The 21,865-nt window shown below is 40.0% G+C and overlaps 1 protein-coding gene across 1 annotated transcript in view; it reads left to right on the top strand.

Moving 5' to 3' along the window:
- The window catches only part of LOC143386060 (transmembrane protein 131-like), a 139,465-nt gene that overhangs the window by 43,900 nt on the left and 73,700 nt on the right, over positions 1–21,865 (top strand). Inside the window, 15 exon segments of the mRNA XM_077107914.1 lie at positions 290–351; positions 4,317–4,425; positions 7,527–7,638; positions 8,449–8,602; positions 8,696–8,866; positions 10,486–10,596; positions 10,682–10,816; positions 11,925–12,029; positions 13,926–14,012; positions 16,365–16,517; positions 16,617–16,692; positions 16,862–16,979; positions 19,491–19,629; positions 19,935–20,044; positions 20,510–20,576. Coding sequence (XP_076964029.1) covers positions 290–351; positions 4,317–4,425; positions 7,527–7,638; positions 8,449–8,602; positions 8,696–8,866; positions 10,486–10,596; positions 10,682–10,816; positions 11,925–12,029; positions 13,926–14,012; positions 16,365–16,517; positions 16,617–16,692; positions 16,862–16,979; positions 19,491–19,629; positions 19,935–20,044; positions 20,510–20,576 — 1,709 coding nt within the window.

The following is a 21,865-nucleotide window of genomic DNA, read 5'->3' on the forward strand; positions in this document are numbered from 1 at the left end:
TACATTACTAATTTGCTTCATTATGCTTTGCTGGAAAACCAAAAGATTATTAGTATCTGAATCTAATAAAAATTATGTTCTAGATTTTGTTTTGTTTTGTTTTGATTTGCTTTTTTGTCTGGTTGTTTAAGAGGGGGCAGTTCTCGTAACACACAGGTCCATATGATGATTGTTTTATTAACATGATTATCATTATAGTTCATATTCTAAAAGAGCTTTAGTTTGATGTCTCATATGGTGAGGATTCTTAACTTGCTCTGAAGCACTCTGTTTCTTTTCTTTTTAACAGATCTGCCAAAAGTTTTAAATCTTCATTTATTAAATTCAGGAACAAAAGATGTACCAATAACAGTAAGTTTTTACTTCTTAGTTTATATATTCTTTGTTTTAAACACCTGACAGTGTTAAGCATAATTAAGTCCCTGCTCAAAGGAATCCTCTTTTGTGGTGGCCTGGTGACTGCTAGAAAGCTGATCTGCCTCTGATGCCCCAGGCCAGAAGGAGGCTGGGAAGGTGGAAGGTGGCCATCTTGTCCAAGCCGGACTCCCCAGGCTACTGTTCAGGCAGAACTGTAGGAAAGGCCTGTGGACTGAAATCCTGGATCTGTGTTCGTGCGGAGGGAAGGCAGGTTGCAAGGATTCCATTAGTTTTGGTTGTTGGACTTGCGATCTGGGGGAGTAACTAGGGGCAGGGGAGATTCAGGTTAGTAGGAAAGAGCAATGAAGCAGAGAGGTGATGTAGGTGATGATAGAGTGCTGTACATGTCAGCCATAGCTACCCTTCCCAACTCACAGCCATTGCACACCATAAACCAGGGTCCTCTCTTCCCTCCACACACATGCGCAGAACAGGTGACTTTATGCCTTCTAATGGAATTGGGGTGCATGCCATGGGACAGGTTTTAGCCAGAAGGAAACAGAGGCATCAAATTTTGCTGTAGCTCATGGCCTCTCTCCCTGAGAAGGTCCCCAAGACACATAGGGAATAGTGGAGAAGGAAAGCCGAGCAGTGTTGTTGTGACTTGTGTTGAAGCTCAAAACCTAAATTCAGGAAACTCTGTTAAAAGATTGGTCTCGTGGGCTTGATACTTAAGTGACTTTGTCCATCCACATCAACCACAGGGTAAGCCGCCACAGTGGAAGCCGAGTGCAGAGCTTCTTAAGGATTTTGCTCTTCATTTCCACTTTTTCTATATAATATACCTTACTCAGAGACTGCATTTTAGAAGGGCTCCTCCTACCTTCTTCCATTTCACAAATATTTACAATTTTTAGGATCGGCTAGACAGTACTTAAATGCTAGGTTTATTTCTATTTTCATTTAATTCCCCTTAAGGGAATTCTGTCCTTGTTTAAATACTGTAGTCTTTCTAAATATAGAATTATTAATGCAGGTGATTCCAAATATAAGTTTCTCATCTGTTACTGGACAAGATGCCCACTTTAAGTTCTCCTAACATCTGTAATAACACCTCTGAAAAAGTGGGTTTCCTCAATATTTCCAAAATATTGATGCTGTCTGAGTGACAAGATAAGTTTGCCTTACATGTCTTAGAAGGAATGTTTGCATGAGGTTTCCTTGCTAATTGGTACACAGAAGTCACAGATTGACTTATTAGTTTTGCCAGTGTCAGCTTGGTATATGTTTTGGTGAGTTTGTACACAGATTGTTCAAAGCACAGTTGTTGTATACTGAAAGGTTATTGTTCTTGTTTGCTCACATGCTTTTTTTGTAAGTCATTTCAGAATGTCCTGGACTCTTGAGAATCACTTGAGAGTTACTGATCTTTAAATGGGTCTGAATATCGTGAGAAAAGGCAGAGACTATATTTAGAGCCTGTACAAACTGCGTCTCCTGGGAATCTTGCCATGTTTTCTCCACTTCGTTATCATCTTTGAGTAAGCAGCAGTTAGTGACTGACGCTAACACAGGTTGTTATTATGAATTTGTGTATTACAAGGGAATGCTTTTGTATTGTTTTTTCACAGTAAGCCACCAGAGTAAACCCACTACTTACAGATTTGGATGTTTTGTTTTGCTTTGGTTTTGTTCCTTAGAAAATGGGTTTTAACTGATTACAGTTTGTTTTTAATGATAATGATAATGAATAAACAATTGAAGCCATTTGTATAAACATGAGTTGCCCTTGAATGCTTATTAGTGTACTCTATTTTAAGGTAATAATAACAATGCATGTAAAATTCACCTCTGTTATGGAAAATCTTAAAATAGTGTGTTTTATGTGAGAAAAACATTTTCATCAACTCTTCCAAGCTTTTCCTACTTACAGTGACTGTGTTTTAGCAAAACCATTACTTAGTTATTTCTGGCATGGTTTTGCACCATCTGTAACATTCAAAAAGGGCTGTGGATGTTACTGACTGATTGCCATTGGAACATGATGGTTCCACTGCGGTTTTGAGGTCCATAGCCCAGGTGAGGGAATGAGGAGCCAGACCTGCAGGATTCCTCCAGGAACAGCAAAGCTGCTCACCAAGGTCACCTCTAACTAACCTTGACCTCAAGTTGGTAAAATTAATTGAATCACAAAGTTTTTGTAGATAAGTAGAAAATATTTGCCCCAGCCCCCTTGGCTGTCTGAGCACATGGCAGTCTCCTCAGGCTGGCGCTTCTGGCACCAGGGGATGGCACGGGGCCTGTCTGCCCCTTTCTTTTGGAAGTGTTAGTGTGGTGGAGTAGCAGAGTGAAGCTTCCTCCCATTTGTAGTTTATCTTACAGTTCAGACTGCTCGTACCCTCCCAGGAATGAGGAGATTTGTATTTAAAATGGTTGCTAACAACAGCAAACTTATTAATAAATTAAAGATATTGTTATGAATGAATCGTTCAACTCCTGCCCTAGTCTGAGTTTCAAAGGCAAATGAGAAGCCTTCTCAGAGCAGAAGAGGAGAGTTAAGATGTCAAGTCCTGGCCAGAAGCTGAGAACTCCTGCACAGGCAAGGGTAGAGCCACTCAGGACACCCTGCTGCACAAAGTGACACAGGAGCAGTAATCACTGTGGAATCACCTGGAATCCCTGTGACGGCAGACTGTGGCAAAAAGGACATGTCTATTTCTCCACACTCCTTAGATGCTTATTGTGCCTTCAGGGGACTATCCTTTGATGTTCAGGGCAGGCCGACTTCTCCTTAGTAAGTGAGCTGAGAAGGGTGGGCAGGGGCCACGGGAAAGACCTGGTGACCTGCTGGACCTGCCTGCACCTGCAGTTTTCAGGTTCACCTGTGAGTTTCACAAAAAAGAACAGCTTTCTTCCTGATGGCCTTTGACATCAAGTTCATTAATCCCCTAAGCAAATACCTAGAGCCCAAAGAGGAAGTTTTTTGTTTTGTTTTGTTTTGTGTTGGGGGGAGGGATGTTTGTTTTGTCATACTAGGGATTGAAACCAGGGCTCTGCGCACTCTAAGCAAGGTTGTGAAGGAAGAATTTCGATCAAGGCTTGTGTGCAAGACCACCAGGTTCATGAATATGTTTGTGCAACAGGACATCAGGCAAGGGGCCCAGGGCCAGTGAGGAAACCTGGTTTGGTTCTGCCTGATGGTGCCCACCTATGGAACAGTCTCTTCATGTGGCAAGGTGCTCTTCATCAGTAAAACAGAGAAGGGGTGGAAAGTTTAAAGTCACTTTCAACTGGAAGACTTTGTGTCAATGAGGATGATCAAAATAACTACTATAAAATTCTGTTAAAATATAAGTTTTTACTGGTGTTTTGCTACTTTAGGTTTAGTTTTTTTGAAAAGAAAGGTCTGGTTTTCTAAGTCTCAATATTCCTGTTGTCTGGTAGCTCAGCCCTGCCCCTCAGCAGCAGAGGGCCTCAGCCACATGGCGGGCCCTGGAGAGGAAGAGAAGATGCCCGAGCAGTTGGGTGTGCCTTCTGCACACGGGGCACCAGCTACTTGCTCACGCTCATTCATCTTTAGACAGTTGGATATTTTGTTTGTGCCGTGGATTTTCTTAAGAGGGACCCTATCACAAGTTATTTCTGTGTCACCTTCTCTGATATACAAATTAAGCCTTCATTTGAGAAATAAATACTTTTAGTTTACATACTCAGACCCAGTGTTTGAGTTTGTCTTCGGATGCTTCCATTTACTCACATGTCATGCTTTTTTTCTTCAGGTCATCAGATTGTTTCATAAAGTTGCTACTGTTACCAGTTTGGTCTAATCCATTTAAAGGGTCTGCAGTGGTTAAACTTCAGATTTCGATTCTGCTTTACTTTTCTAGCGTATGTTCTAGTATAGAGCAATATATTAGACCAAACTAATACCGTATGTGTTCTGTTTTTTTTCCTTACAGGGTGTTCGCCCTACACCACAAAATGATGCCGTAACAGTACATTTTAAACCAGTTACATTAAAAGCTTCTGAAAGTAAATACACCAAGGTTGCAAGCATTAGTTTTGATGGTAAGCATTTACTTTTTTCTCTTTAATAATGGTGGTACTTTGATAAACTAGAAAGCATATGTGTTGCCATGTTAATATAGAAATCCAGTCTGTTTTAATAGACGGATTTTAAATGATTGCTTGTTTTTTCTTAAATCATTATGAACTCTCATCTGATTAATTCACAAAAGAAAATGCCATAACTCCATAAAGCTAAGTCAGTATTAGCAATAGAAAAACATTGGCAAATACATTAGGATTGGCATATTTCATAAGAGGCTAATCAGGTATATCTATTATAATGTGACTTAATTATGATGCCATTTATTTTTGTCATTAAGGGATAAGTATTTAAATTTCTGAAGCATGTTTAAATTTGAGAGCAAAATGTTCTTTGTAACATTTTTATATGTTAGCTTTTATAAACAAAGCAAATAGTCCTGCTGAAGCTAGGATAAAAGTCTCTATGGTAGAATCATCAAATTAGCTATTATTTCAAACATGGAATATGTTTTGTCATTTGAAATATTAACTCAACCTAGACTTTCACATTTTACAGCATTTTTAAATTTAGTCTTGCCTACTCTACTAGCCATATATTGAGTTTGCTATCACAGAATATTTTAAATAGTGATTTCATGCTGCTGAACTATATATGTAGTTTTTAAGAATTAAAACTTGGGACATAGCTCAGTTGGTAGAGTGCTTGCCTAGCAAGCACAAGGCCCTAGGATCAATCTTGGTCACTCACACACACACACACACACACACACACACACACACACACACCAAAAAAAAAAAAAAAAACTGTGGACAGGGTTTTCTCCCAGGGACCCATGTGAGCGAGAGCCATCGGCTTCAGCTTTGGCCTTGGGATGAAGCCATGTCTGCTCAGGTATGGTTGGATGAGAATAGTTGGTCAGCGGGGTCTCAGGGCCTGGCATGTTCTGCGCAGTGTCTGTGAGACCACCAGGTCCGTTCCTCACCCGCTGAAGGTTCCAGGGAGGATCTGGAGCAAGGACATAGGCTGCACACTCCTGCAGAACTTATCCCTCAGCTCAGTGAGAACCCCAGGGATCCAGATTAAATAGGATCCTAACGTCCATAGCACACATCAGGAGGCCGCCCCAAAGGAGGTGTAGGCGCCTCACTGGCAAGTCTGTGATAAGTGGTCTTCTGTCTGCAGAAGACATAGGCTTTGCAGAGAAAAGAGTGGTATGTAGTAATTTTGGAGCCCTGAGAACACAGAGAATCTGCTCTTGTCATAAGCCCAAGGAAAAGGGGAGTGCATGCTGGCCACAGTCCTGCCACGTGGTTCCCCTCAGTTTGGCTGGCAAGGGCGAAGAGTTCCCTCTCCAGTGCCTTCTTGACCCCCCAGCAGATGTTTGCATGAAATGCAATGTCCTTAGTGTTGGCTCTTCGGACATCACAGACTTAAAGTGTTTCTTCTCTGTTTGGACCTTGCTGTGTTGTTTTTTTTGTAGTCCTGGGAATGGAGCTTGGGGTTCCTGCTAGCTAGGCACATGCTGCACCAGGCATCATCCCAGCCCTAAAGTTTCTTAAAGAAATCATGTAAAGTCATATACAAAGGGAAAAGATCTTTAAAAACAAATGCTTTTCTTAAAAGTGGTTTTCAATATGATGAGAAAAGACCAGGTCCCAACCCAAAATACTTCTGTGAGACTGCTGTGGAAGTCTGTCCGGGAATGTGTTTTATTTAATGTTTAACATTTTCAAAATGAGCATTATATGTGTGACCTCTACAGTGTTCACTTATCAAGCATCTTGCTCATCAAAAGTCACTTTTAGGGCTGGGCATGGTGGGGCATGCCTGTAATACCAGTGGCACAGGAGGCAGTGGCAGGAGGGTCCTGAGTTCAGAACCAGCCTTAGCAATTTAGTGAGGCGCTAAGCAACTCAGTGAGACCCTACCTCTAATAAAATACAAAGTAGGGCTGGGGATGGGGCTCAGTGGTCAAGTGCTCCTGAGTTCCATCATGAGTACCCCCAAAAAAGTCACTCATAGGATTTTTTAACTGAATTTTCTTGAGATTTTTGACCACTTATAATGACATGACACTCTGAAATGCCTAATGGTCCTTGTAATCAGCCTAATATCTGAACAAATAATGAAAAATTTAAAACATCCCGAAATGCCCACCTAGCAAAGAACAGTAAGAGGCTTAATGGAAATTTAAAAAATCTAAAATCACCATCTATCAAATACCCCTTCTTTGTTCTTTATTTTGTCTGAAGTTTATGACACATTGCCACACTCATAGACAGACACATTCTTCTCATGGTGGAAGTGTGCCTGGAGGAATTTAAAGGGCAGAAGGTTAAACATCAGATGCTTTGTATGCTTTGAAAGGAACATCTTCGGGTACCCACATTGGGTCCACTGTCTGATTCCAGGTCAAACTATTCAAAACTGCCACAGAACCTACAGGTATCACTTCATCAGTGAGAAGAGTGTGAGAATGTGAACCCATGGAGAGGGTTTGTCTCCACTTCTGCTCCTCGAGGGCTGGCTGATGCGGGGAGTCAGAGCTCTCCTCTTAACCTTTGCTTGCACCCTGCTGCTTAGTTGGTTTTTATAGCAGGACTCTAGCCACATGGGTCCTGCCCATTCTCTCTTAGAATAGCTGTAAACCAGCAGTTCTTAGTAGGTGACTCTTGGCGACATCTAGAGACATTTTGGGTTGTCTCAGCTGAAGGGGTGCAACTGATATCCAGCAGGTAGAGGCCCTGCATGCCCATGGACATCCTTCAGAGCACCAGGCAGCACCACAGCGAAGAGCGAGAATGATCCTAGTGTGGCACCTGAGAGGCACTGCCCTGGGAGGAGGGCCAGGCCTATGGCTGCAGAGAAGTGGCACAGACCGCGCTTTTCCACAGTAGCATGTTCACTTGCTAATTCCTGGTCTCCTTAGCTCATTACCAGAAAAAAGAGAACAAGAACATTTTCTCTGTTTTATTTGAAAAAAAATGTGATTGTTTAAACGGATTCTGTTTGGCAATTTGAAAGCTCATTTTTTCCTCCCCAGTTTGTCAGTCTACATAAAATCGCTCATACTCTGATAGTTAAGAGGTGACAGATTATTTCTTATGCTTCCTTTTAGCTTCAAGGGCAAAAAAAAAAACATCTCAATTTTCTGGGAAAATAACTGTTAAAGCAAAGGAAAAGAGTTATTCTAAACTTGAAATACCATATCAAGCAGAAGTTTTAGATGGGTGAATATCTAGAGTCTCTCTAAACTTATGAAATACTGTATCAAACAGAAGTTCTAGATGGTTGGGTTTCTTTTAAAAATAATCTTTATAACTTGTTGCTAATCAGCACATTCTGTTTTCCTACTAAGTAACCTTAGCAAAAATCATACCCAGATTCTTTGTTGAAAAGAATAACTTCAGCTGTAAAAGAGAACCTTCTATATTTTATTTATTACTTTCTTAGGAGAAAAAGATAAGTGGGATAATGTGGTTTTGTTCAGAGGAAGGTTCAGTGATGCAAAAATAAATCTGTGGGGTTTTTCAATATTTAAATTATTTGAACCATATTCTTCTGTCATTCCTTTTGTAACATATTACAGAAGTATTACAGTACTAGAAACAATCATTTATGTTTCTTTATAAACTCATAAGTACTTCTAGAACTGTAACCTTTTATAAATGGACAGTAACATGTAATTCATTTTTTTACTAACTGCAACCAAGTTCAATATACAATTTATAGTTGTTCATTTTAACAAATCTGATTGCAATTTCAGTGATAAACATGATTTTTTTCAAAGTAGATTAAAGCCTTTTGGTACATTTTTGATTCTTACTGTTTGATTGATATGATTCATTAAAGAATAGTTCTTTTTATTACATTACAATATTTTGCAAGCCAATTTGTTTTAAATCGTGTGGTGAGTCATTAAATAACATGCAGTCCTTAATACTAAATGTAAATTACTACTCACAACAAACGAACTTAGATTTTAAATTAACACATGGAAATGAAAATGATTTATTTTTGTTTTTGTTTTCCTCACATAGCTATTTGGGATTTGATCATGCTGCAATGTTATTTCACATCCGAGACAGTCCTGCTGACCCTGTGGAGAGGCCAGTCTACCTTACTAACACTTTCAGTTTTGCGATCCTCATACATGATGTGCTGCTGCCAGAAGAAGCCAAAACAATGTTTAAAGTACGTCCAGGACTCTTCAGGCTTTTATCTTGCTGCTCTTCCAAGTAGATGATTCTAACACTTCTGTTTTTTTCCTCTTCCCTCATTTCCTAGGTTCACAACTTCAGCAAACCAGTCTTAATTCTTCCTAATGAATCAGGATACATTTTTACCCTGGTTTTTATGCCATCCACATCATCCATGCACATATATAACAACATTTTACTTATTACCAATGCTTCTAAATTTCATTTACCTGTGCGGGTTTACACAGGCTTTTTAGATGTAAGTATGTTATTGACCTTTAAAATATAAACTTCCCAGCTGTCTTTTGTGTTTTCAGATCTCATTAGGCATTTGTGTTGCAATCTCTTAGGATTTGCTATTATCTGTGCTCTATAATTCCTTTCTAGTCAGTATAGAACAGTACAGTATTAGGAGCCTCCACTGCCTTTATCCACAGAGGATGCATTTCAAGACCCTCAGGGAATGCATGAAGCCAAGGATGGCATTGAATCCCATATTGTCATCCTTCAGTATCTGATGGGGAAGTGGTCCCAGAATCCCTTGAAGATAACAAAATTCACAGATGCTAAAGTCCCTTATGTAAAATGGCATAATACTTGTGCAAAACCTGTGAAGTCCCTGGATGTGAAGCCCATAAACTGGGAGAGCCAGTTATACATGCTGTGTTTTCTTACATATATACACACACAAACACACATGCACGTGGTTACGTTTAATTTATGGATTAGGTACAGTTAAGATAGAGTGAAAAGAATAACAAATAGTAAAATAGAATTTTTAAAAACAATATGCTGTGATTAAAAGCATTATTTTGACTTTTTCACTTGAGAGAAGCACCCTACAGCTTCTCTTGGTATATCTGAAATGCTGCCATCACTGTTGTTGTCACACCCTTGCACTTTGGGTCTCTAAGTACAGTAAGGTCCTTGAAAGTAGTGTAACACCAAAACAGTTGATTTGATAACCAGGACAGTGAAGTAACTAATAGATCACATATACAGCATGGATACACTGGACAGAGGGATCGCTCACGCCCAGACAAGCCAGCACAGGATTTCATCGCACTACTTAGAACAGTACATAGTTGAAAACTTAGAAATTGTTTCTTTCTGGAATTTTTAAAAAATATTTTTGGATTACAGTTGACTACTCTCTCCCCATAATATAGTTGATCCCTCTAGTCATAATGTTCACTTAGATCTTTTTCACATGCTGCTTTCTCTCAATTTTGCTTTTAAATTATTGTAATGGTAGGGATTCTAAAAAGGAACTAAATGGAAGAAAAATACTAGGTAGGAAACAATAGTACAAGAAGGGCTAAGAGGTACATTTGTAGGGAAAAGATGACTAAAGTCAGGAAATACCAGGACAAAGAAAAGAACAAGAGAGTAAAGAAAATAAGATGGTGAAGGCATAGCATCAAGAGAGCAGTGGAATAAAACAGAAGGACAGAACAGAGTTCTTCCAACACAGGAAAAAGAACAAAAAAATCAAAGCTGTCTTGAGCATGAGCAAGGAAAGAAAGAAGTCTAGATAAGAGGTAACACTGTTAGGAAGGATACAAACAAGGGAGGTCGTCCAGCAGCCTGTCCTCCCAGAAGTCAGTAGCCTCTGGGAGGGGAGGCTACTGGACGTCTCCCCTTTGTTTGTATGTGATTCCTTCAGTGACTGTTGGAATGATTACCTACTTGTAGTCACAGTGCCTACTGAGACCACAGACTTTTTCCCTCGTCCCCAGGGGCTTGACCTCTCCTGGCCCTTGAGCTTCTGAACATATTAGACACTGTAGTATGTCTTATACAGTCACTTCCTGTTGGCAACATTCTGTTGAATAAGCATGGTTTTGTGTTTAATCCAGTTTTTTCATTACTTTCCAGTACTTTGTATTGCCCCCCAAAATAGAAGAACGCTTCATAGATTTTGGAGTTCTGAGTGCTACAGAAGCAAGTAATATTTTATTTGCAATTATAAACAGCAATCCAATTGAGGTAAAAAAATTGTCTTTATTCGAAATCAGATTTAAGGATTTTATGCTTATATTGAAATAATCACTTTTGTATTTTCTTTTTTAAGCTGGCTATAAAAAGTTGGCATATCATAGGAGATGGTTTGTCCATAGAACTTATAGCTACAGAAAGAGGCAATAGAACTACAATAATTTCAAACCTTCCAGAGTTGGAAAAATCCTCTTTATCAGACCAGTCATCAGTAAGTAAGCCTTCTTCTTATTTCCTTAAACTAAAGTGGATGTCTAAACCACGGATAAAGACCATTGCTATGTCACATACCTCAACTAATAATTTTACAGCATTGGTTATTTGACATTGAAAGGCCCTGGTAGGTAATCTGCTTCAGCCTTTCCCTGTTCTGTTGAGGGCACTGAATCCCAAAGGGGTTGAGCTCTACCTTGTCATACAAACTTGTAGAGCAAGAAAAATTTATCTTTCTATAATACAGGTGTCATTACAGGAGACATCCTCATGGGTTCTAAACTAACCCTTTGTCAAATTTACCAGGGGAGAGCCATGAATGTTGAAAGAGGTATCTTCAATTAGCAGTGTTTCTGCCCAGACTAGAAGGGAGTAGCTATGAGGCAGACATTGTTTGGTCCCTCTGAGAATCTTTCCTTGACTTTTTTTCCACATCGTAAGCATGTGCAGCTCTAAACAAGAAAACCAGTCTCACCCTCACCACTGCTGAAAAGGGGACCTGGAGTTTGTGCCTATTGATAAAATAATCGGTAGAATCACCTTCTGTGAGAGGGAGCCTCAGGTACTTTATGTGCAGGCTGGAATAGAAGTTCTTGGGGCACTTTTACAAAAGGAAAGTTTAATGTCCTTATGCACAGAGTTGTTGATGTACTTCCTTGGGATGCCTTGGGCTTGGTGTTGATTTGACCCAGTCTCAGCAGCTGTGAAGACATTGCAGAGCTGCATTCAGAACCTGAACCTGAATCCACCTCTGCCCTTCACTAATGTGATGGAAGGGATCGTGGAAGGCTGGGTCCTTCTGCTCCAGCCCTCACCCCCTCTGGCCTTACAGGAACAGAGGTGCTGAAGGAGGAACTCTCTGAGCAAAAGGACCACACCCGCCCTGGGTGGCTGCCGTGTCCTCAGTGGCCCATGCAATAAGTGTGGTAGATGGACGTTAAAGGATGGGTGTTATTGTGGGGTGTTGTACAGGGAGGTCTGGTCGTCCAGTGTGACTGGTGTATGTGAGGACTACAGGTCAGCTGATTCCCCACAGCTTCCTGTCCACTTCCATAGAAACTTGAATTTGTAGGGCTAATGAGTGATGTCATTTTTACTACATGCAGGTAATATTAGCCTCAGGCTATTTTGCAGTCTTCAGAGTCAAACTTACTGCAAAAAAACTGTAAGGGATTCATGATGGAGCCATACAGATCACAACAGACTATGAGGTAAGGGTTTTGTGGGGGGTCGCGGCAGTGGGGGTTTTCTGAATAATCCAGTCCCTTTTTATTTTCTATGTTTATTTTTAACTCATCTAAAAAATATATTTATGAGACTTTTTATTTTTATAGAAACAGAGAACTAAATTTTACTCAGAGTTTTATCACTTTTGTGTCCATAAAACTGAGCTTTTATAGACACGGCTGCCACCCAGGGCAGGTGTGGTCCTCTTGCTCAGAGCCCTTCCTTCAGCACCTCTGTTTCTATATGGCCAGAGCTGGTGAGGGCTGGAGCAGAGGGACCCAGGCTTCCAGCAACCTTCTCAAAAACGGAGCTTTTCAGAATTATCTATAGAAGATGGATTTATTTGCTCCTAGTTTTCTAATGAAACCCAAAGCTCATAACCAAAAAATAAACTTTAGAAAAGTGTCCTTGACACCTGCAGAGTCGCTGATAGAGCCCAGCTTATGGTGGCACAGGCACTGCCCCCAAGCCCACCAGACCCCTGAGCTGGAGAGTACCATTTCCTGCTACAGTCATAAATGTCCTCCTGTGTGACCTTCCCAAAACGGAGGGTAAAGTCAGGAAATATGTCTTCATTTGATTCCTCACATTGATATGTACAGGAGTCCTTCTCAGGCAAGAGACAAAAAGATGACTGGATTTTTAAAGAAGATTCTTTGTGGGATTTATGTTGCATTCAGTGAAGGCTGGAGAGAATGTATTCCTGCTACTCTTAGTTTTAATGTAACACTTAGAAGCTCTTTAGGAAGTCCGACACTGTTAAATCCAAACAGTTGCTACCCTGGTCCTTCTATGTGTTTTGTTTGTTTTTGTTTTTTGTGATGCTGAGGACTGAACTCAGGGCCTTGTGCATGCAAGGCATGCACTCTACCACTGAGCTATATTCCCAGCCCCTTCTATGTGTTTTTACACACACAACCCCTGCCTAAGAGAAATCTCATTGCAAAATAAACAAAATTGGCTATTTAATAAGTGATTTGCTGGGAATATTTCAAATTAATTACCTCTGAAAGTGAGATATACATACTTGCCATTCATGGCAGAAATAAGTACATTTCAGAATTAAGGAAAATTTTTGTTATACGGATGAAAATAAGAATTAACAGTGAATATCCTTGCCCAGCACTGTGGGGAACATATTCCAGCCACATGGGTAACTGAGGCAGGAGGATTCAAGTTGGAGACCAGCCTAGGGAATACACAGTGAATAGCCTTCTATGTCACTCCCCTAGTAACTCACTTGTGATCTGAATGAAGCATGAGTTGGGGTTCTAACCCTAGAATATTCAACTCTTTTCTTTTCTTTTTTTTTTTTTTTTTTTTGTACTGAGGATTGAACCCTGGGTGCCCTACCACTAAGCTGCCTTTTAATTTTTATTTTGAGGCAGGGCCTCACTAAGTTGCCCAGGCTGGCATCTAACTTGACACCCTCCTCCTGAGTAGCTGGGATTTCAGGCACACACCACTGCATTCAGTTGATATCTGTTTGTATATACAAAAAGTAGAGAGCCACATAACTCAAACATGCTGGATTTTTATACATGTTACTTTAGGGGGTACTATTAGACCTTCCTTTTTACAACTAATAATCTTCAAAATACTTGTATTTTGAAAAATCTGTCTTTATTCCTTCCCCATTGTGTAGTCTTGCTAATTATGTTTTTATTGAATTACTGGATAGTACATGGATATTTATTATATTTTATGGAGAACATTTGGATAGATTCAACATCCAGGGTTTTAATATTGGGTTTTGAGCAGATCATTTTCAGTATAAGTTCCCAGAAGTTTTTTTTTGGTTGCCCCCAAAGCAATGCCGTGCTTGTCCAGCTTGCCTTGACTTGCATGTGCTCACTGTGCTCTGCCTCTTCACTCCACAGATCCTCACAATTCCTGTGAAGGCCGTGATTGCCGTGGGCTCCCTGACCTGCTTCCCAAAGCAGATGGTTCTTCCTCCGTCCTTCCCAGTAAGACACTTAATTTACAGATTTGTTCTGGCTAATTTTTTTTCCTTAGCCTTTACCTCTGTGTTTCTAGGACTCAACAGTTGTTATAAGGCAAGAATGAACCAGATTCTTTAGAAAAGGAATAAGAAATGGTCCCTTCCTTCAAGAAGTGTTCAATCTATGAAGGGAAGTGGGCTCTCTTCAGGGATGCACGGCAACGTTCCAAGTTTGCCCTGAGAAAGATGGCGAGGAGAGGCTGAGAGAGAAGTGCACATCTGATCCCCAAGTGCTGTGGGACTGGCATGGAGCGTCCAACTGGAGTGGATAGGGTGGGAAATCATGCACAGGCCAGGCCAGCCTTGCAGAGATGCAGAGGCAGTGCACTCTGTGGTGGGTTCAGGCAGTGGTGGGTTGTCCAGCCTAGTGAGGATGGACATAGAGGATAGAATGACATGTCAGAGCCACAGTATGAGAAGTAGGTGCATTTATGTGCAGGGGTATCCAGAGTTTTGAGTAGAGGCTTAACATGGTCAAAGCTGAACTCTAAAGATTGACTCTGAGGCAGAAGGAAACGCAGGATGCATGTGGAAGTTACTGTGCAGTGCCTTGGGCCGACCCAGAGCCTGGTTGGGTCCACAGAAAACTGGGTGCAGTGAATGAGGGCTAGGCAGAGGGGGGACGCCCTTTCCTGCCTCTGTCTGGACTGCTCCCGCTCGTCTCCCTTCAAACAACTGCATATCTTCATGAATTGGTTCCATTGTCATCTCCATCTCCTTTCCAGAGGCTTTCTCCTTTTTAAGCCATGACCTTTCAACTTTAATTTGTGCACTATATATATATATATATATATATATATATATATATATATATATATATATATATATTCTTTTTGGTTATACATGACAGTAGAGTATTTTGCAATGTATCATGTATCCAAAAGTACCTTGTTCTCTCCTTCAATTACCTTCTCAGTCAGTCATCTCCTTAATCTTTGTGTAAATCCCGGGAGACTGAGGTGGTTCAGTGGCAGAGTACTTTGCCTGGCACACATGAGGTCCTAGCACTGCAAAAAAGTAAAAAAAAAAAAAATTAAAATCCCAGAAGAGGATAATTAGTTTAAGGGAGATCATAAAAAGGCCCGCAGGGGAGTAAAGAGGAAGTATCTGTATAAAATAAGGCATCAGTTTAGGGCTGTCCAGCTCAAGCTCTCAAAAGTCTTTAGATGGTCTCAGGACCAAATATTTGCTTGCAATTACAAATTAACATATTACCAGATTCTTTCAATCTCTTTGTCAGAGGAAGGATGGAAACAATACCTGAGTAAAAAAACATTTCAGAAAATTAGTGCTTAATACTTTATGTTTGGGTAGAATTACAAAGGGAAATTTTTGTCTGTTACCTGTTTGGATGCACACTGCACCCCTGAGAGACGAGGATGGTAGTTATCACCAGGGACTAAGATTCTTCCCACCTCAGCCCACAGACCCTGCCCTCTGGGGTCCTTCTGGTGTGTTTTCTCACTAGCCTGGAAATGAGGAGTATTGGTCCCAGTGTCACCTTCACCCAACTCTTCACTGGCACATTCTTAACTTCTGTAGCCTTTTAATACTAAATGTTAAAAAAGTGCATTTGCCGTTTTAGAGACTTCCTTAGATGGGTAGGAATCACATGCACCAAAAGATAAAATTCTGTGTTCACCAAAAGAAAGTGTAAGATTGTAATATTCTTATTGAGGATTATTTATATCATTTTTCATTTAAAATGTGGCACAAAATCATAACAAGAAACTTGCAACTAGTAAGCATAGTCATTGATTTTTTTTAGTAATTTAATCTGTGTGCTGCTTTGATAAGATAACCTATTTTATAAGATAACCTGATTTGTCTTTGATAGTTCAAGTAATGCTTTTATTATTTTTTTAAAGACAGTCTTTTAAGAAAAAACTGTGTTTTTGTCTTGTTTGATTTTATGTTTTAGAATTCAGTTATTTTGGGGCAGCCCTGCCTTGATAGAAACAAACCTTGCTTAACAAACTGAGAGTGCCTGTCCCTTAAAGCTACCTCGTTTGTACCTGGTTGGCTGTCTCAGTATGTCAGCTACGTCTTGAATGTTTTCATGTTAATTCCTTCTACAGACTCCTCGTCTGAAGTGTGTTGGTAAAATGCTATAAAAACAGCAACAAAGGTTTGGGGGGTTTTGGTGGGGCATTTGTTTTTGTTTTCCTCTCAATTACAAATTTAGAAATTATCAACTGATGAATGTCTTTTGGGCTATGGTTTCTTGGGAATATGCTTGTCAGCTCCAAAGTGTGTGATCTTGGAAAAGCACACCATACACAACTGAGTTTAAGTTTTCTTTTTTTTCTTCCTACAGGGGAAAATAGTTCATCAAAGTTTAAATATTATGAATTCCTTCTCACAGAAGGTAAAGATACAACAAATACGATCTTTGTCAGAAGATGTGCGATTTTACTACAAACGATTATGGGGTAACAGGGAAGACTTGGAGCCAGGGAAAAAGTCAAAGGTTTGGAAACATTACATTTGAGAATTACCCCCGTGACTGTTTTGATATTGTGCCCCTCCATGGGTTGGGGACTCATGGTTTTAATATGCCTCTTTGTAGATTGCAAACATTTATTTTGATCCTGGACTGCAGTGTGGGGACCATTGCTACGTTGGCTTGCCTTTTCTATCCAAATGTAAGTTCCTTGCTCTTCCTCTGCTGCCTTCATCCCCCAAAGAGACTCTTTTAATCAAAGCCTCCCTCTTTCAAAGTCCACCCCTGTGTTTGGCACATGGAAGCCTTTCCAGGGAAGTGGACAGGCGGTGCACTGTGGAGCGAGTCCTCATCACCTGTTTCCCTTGTAGCTGAACCCAAGGTGCAGCCCGGGGTGGCCATGCAGGAGGATGCGTGGGAGGCCGACTGGGATTCCCACCAGATTTTATTCAAAGCCTAGATGGGAATAAAGGAAAGTTCAGGCCACAGGTGAGTGGGGTTGCCACAGGTGTATAGCATCTCAGCTGTAAATGTCACTGCATTTTTCTATGAGGTTACTTTACTTTATAGCTAAGAAAATATGCCTGATCTTCAGAAGGTTGTTAGTGAGACATCTTAAATTACCATTGCTCAGAAATGTACACACTGCCTTATTTCTCCTTTCTCCTCTGCTTACTGAGTTCCTTGCTGTTCCTCTGCTGCCTTTATCACCCAAACAGACTCTTTTAATCAAAGCCTCCCTCTTTCAAAGTCCACCCCTGTGTTTGGCACGTGGAAGCCTTTCCAGGGAAGTGTACAAGCGGTACAGTGTGGAGCTTTCTTAAAATTAAAAAAAAAAATCTGAAATTGTCATTATGAGGGAGACTACCTTGTTCTCCTTAGACACAGTCATTTGCATAAGAATAAAAAGTTTTTTACCTGCCACTGGCCTGTGAAAGACAAAGAAAAACCCCTACTTTACTCCCAGTGCAGGAGACCCAGTATGAATCTTATTCCTTGAGACCCAGTGTGTATTTTATTCCTTTCAAAGTGCTGGGCCGTTGGGGAGGGCCCAAGTCAGATGGCTCCCCATTGTGTCTTTGGCAGGTAGAAAATATGCACATGACAGCCAGGCACGGTGGCACACGTCTATAATCCCAGAGACTTGGGAGGCTGAGGAAAGAGGATGAAAAGTTACAGACCAGCCTTGGCAACAGATCTTGTCTCAAAATTTTAAAAAATAAATAAATAGAACTGGGGATATAGCTCAGTAGTAGAGCACCACTGAATTCAATTCCCAGTTCTACAAAAAAGAAAAAAAAATTTAAACATGCTAATGGCAAATTAGTACAGCATCTGAATTCAAAAGCAAAGATATAATTATTTGGTACTATAGAAATTAGATCTTTTCATATACTTAAGAAAAGCATTTGTCTATAGTAATAAAATAATGAAAAGTGCTCTTCTTAATTGGCTAATTTGAAATATATTTGTCAGAACATAGATATTTCAACTTAAGAGTAATATAAAGTTCTCAAACCATTACTAGTTGAATCTGAGGGTTTGTTTTTCTAAACTATCTGCTGCAAAAAAAGCTTTTTTAAGTCAAAAGAAAGCTAGGGCTGGGGTTGTGGCTCAGCAGTAGAGGGCTCACCTAGCATGTGCAAGGCCTGGGTTCCATCCTCAGCACCACATAAAAATAAATAAAATAAAGGTAATGTGTCCAACTACAACTAAATATATATAAGAAAGCTAAATTTTTTACTTTAAAATAGTTAAAATGAGTAAAGGAGACTTCTGATAGATTGGCAAGGAGCTCACCGAAGCTGTCCTTTGTAGCCTGTTTCTCCACAGGCTTGTGAAGTGCACGGGGTTTCAGATCTCAACACCAGTTATGAATGAATGACTCACAGTGGTAGGCTGGGCTCAGCAGCCCCAGGGACCTCTCCACGTCACCAGCAAATGCTGGCCTTGCCTGCCATGTGCTCCCTGCTCCTGCCTTTATGTTCTCTCGTCACTGTGTGAGAGAATGTCTTCTAGTGTTCTCATGAAGCCTATACTCTTAGCAGTGTCCAGTGATACCAGTTTGATAGCGTTGGATTTAAATGAGCTCCAGTATTTGGTTCCAGGGTTGTAACCCCAGTTATAATTAGTTCTAAGTTCTGGACAGCTGGCTTATAAACACTCATAAGTAGGGAATTATTCAAATGAGGGTTACTCAGAACCCTCACATTTTTCCTCTTTGACTGACATCTTCATTACATGTGAGGATTTTGTTTGGGTTTATTTCAAGGGCCAAAAGAATCCCATGCCAAGCAATGTACTGCTGTCTCGTTAGTTCTGCTGAAGATATTCCTAGCACCCGGCTATGGTGTCCAGATCTTTTCCCCAGGCATAGATCCTTTAGGGTCCCATCACAACATATACTACCTTTATATGCTTGTCTTCTCTATATGTTGTCTAATGCTGTCCAGCTTTTTACTGAATTTATAAGTAAAAAAGATTTTTCAAGCTTTACACAGATTGCACTAACACTATTAGAACTGTTCCTAAGATTGTCAACCTTTACATGCTCAGTGTGAAGTACAGATGATCGCTGTATGTCAAAACAGACATCATTCTGTGGCATTAAAAACTTGGAAAACCAGCGTGGTAGCGCATGCCTTTAATCCCAGCAGCTCGGGAGGCTGAGGCGGGAGGATCATGAGTTCAAAGCCAGCCTCAGCAAAAGTAAGGTGCTAAGCAACTCAGTGAGACCCTGTCTCTAAATAAAATACAAAATAGGGCTGAAGATGTGGCTCAGTAGTTGAGTGCCCCTGCCTGAGTTCAATCCCCAGTACCCCCACCCCTCCAAAAACAAACAAACAAAAAACTTGCTAAGATATAAGAGCAGATAAACCTGTATATTTTGGAGTCATCCAGAACAAATTTTCTCAAGTACACAAGTCTTGTAGAGTTTCTTATGCTCAGAAAACTCACATATTTCATTGTGATACAGTGATATACGAATTGTTTTTCTAGATTGAGTGCTATATTTGAAGTAAATACAGACCTTCAAAAAAATATAATATCAAAAATCACTGCCGAGCTCTCCTGGCCTTCCATACTTAGCTCCCCCCGGCACTTGAAGTTCCTGCTCACCAATACAAACTGCTCTTCAGTAAGTATTCCAGGTGACTTTAAGTTTTATAAATGTGCACTAGCATTTTAAAGTAGTCACTCTTAACCTGAAAACCCAGTTGTATATTTCTAGAATGGATATTGCAAAGTTTAGCAGTTCAGAGAAGTGTGTGGTGAGAAGATTGTGGGTTCAGGGTAGAGGGTGCCAAGCCCTGGGCTCTGCCACCAATAGTGACCTACTCACCACGAGAAGGCAGTAAGCTCATCACTGCTATAAGAACTAATAATATAATTTTATTCTTGATGTAGAAACCTTTCATCTAATGTTTCATTGTTTTGTTTAAGGAAGAAGAGATTACCTTAGAAAATCCTGCAGATGTTCCTGTCTATGTTCAGGTTGTTCCTCTGGCTTTATATTCCAACCCTTCAGTCTTTGTAGATAAATTAGTCTCAAGGTAAGCATTGCTTTAAATGTCAAATGTTTCTACATGGTGTTATATAGAAATTAACTAAAACTTCATTGCATCTTTATTCAGATTAATTAAAACTGTATTGTATCTCATACTGCTAGTAATAGATTTAACGTAGATTCTGGATCTGTAAAGTTGAGAGAGGGTTCTGGGGAGAGAAGATGATATTGCATTAAGCATCTAGAAAAGCTTTCCATCTCAGGCAGTGTGAATCTTCCCTCCTGACAAATTTGTGAAGAGAAAGCAGCTAGAACCTTTGAAACATTTTTATTGTAAAAAGTGAACAAGATATTAATTACAAGATGCGGCCTTTAACATTTTGGGATCAAGTGTAAACTTTATCCCCAAACCTACTGAAAGATAATTAGCAAAGACTTGATTAGTATTCCACAATCCCCTTAATTATGAAGCTGTTTATGAAGATGTCTTTATACATTTTTTTTATTTCAGGTTTAACTTGAGTAAGACAGCAAAGATAGATTTGAGAACACTAGAATTTCAAGTCTACAGAAACACTGTAAGTATCCAGAGGCCTGCTATGGCGTAGTGTCAACAGTGCAAATGTGAAAGAAACCTGTGGCTACCTTCCAGTGTAGCTGAAGGGGAGTTACTGAAGAGGTCAGAACAGCCCAATGATTATGTTAAATGCAGAGAAACTGGGAAGAGTGGGTGGGATTTGGATGAAGGTAAGGGCTACACTGTGCAGAAGGTTCCTTTTTGTGAGCATTAAACAACCAACCCTTGAAGGTTTGTCATAGTAGCTACCAGAAGTTCTAAGACTACATATACAGATGAAGCATAATTTATTTTGATTAAGCATAAAAATATTGAGCTTGATCATTTATATTTTCTTCTGGCTGCTTTCTAATAAGATTGCAAGCTCCCTGAATTCACAACCTGTGGCTGGCTGTATCTGTGCTTGGCACAGGTATCCACGGCTTTTGCTCAGTAGTCATCTTGAATAAATAAGCCCACACATAAACCGGCTTGTTCTAGGAACCAGCGCTGTTTTTTCTCATCCAGATTGGATGCCCACAAACCATCCTTTGGAAGGCTTTGCTGTGGAGGATGGCAGCCCTGGGGGCCATGGCTCCTGCAGAGTGACGGCCACCTCTTGGCCTCCAGAACCTTTGTCCTTACCATCATCATTCATGACAACTTCGGATTAGGAATTGCTCATTAGCTTTGTCAAATCAGATATCTTGTAGTTCTTGAAATTTTGTGATCTTTCCCATAGCTTCACCTTTTGATGGCTGAACCCCTAGACTGATGTTCAGACAGTCATGTATTCTAGTTTTGAACCTTTATCTAGGAATCTTTTTGTACTTTGCTTTTCTCACCTGTAAAATGTCAGTGTGACCAACTATTATTGGATGTTATCAAGAAGAATAACCAGAACTTTGTTTCCTCTGCTTTTAAAAGGAGAAAATACACAATAAGAAGTAAATGAGGTAATATTCATCTTTTAAAAAAATTGCATACAAGTAGTATTTGGAAAAACAAATGAAATATAGACCTTAAAAATTTGTTCTAAGAAAATTCTAGGGGAGATCCTGAGAAGAGCTTAGGATAAATTCTATCCCAGTTTTTTACACTGCTGTGGAATTTTGTTCTCAAAATATTTGGTCTTGCAACTCCCTTAGAGTCCTAAAATTATTAAAGAGCCTAGAGAGGTTTCTTTTTTATGAATACATATTTTAATATTTTACCATATTAGAAATTAAAACTGGGAAATCTTTGGAAGATTGATTTCATTCATTTAAAATAACAAACCTATTCCATTTAACAGATAACATGAAAATGTTG

Source organism: Callospermophilus lateralis (genome assembly GCF_048772815.1).
Source record: "Callospermophilus lateralis isolate mCalLat2 chromosome 14 unlocalized genomic scaffold, mCalLat2.hap1 SUPER_14_unloc_1, whole genome shotgun sequence".
NCBI classification, from domain to species: Eukaryota; Metazoa; Chordata; class Mammalia; order Rodentia; family Sciuridae; genus Callospermophilus; species Callospermophilus lateralis.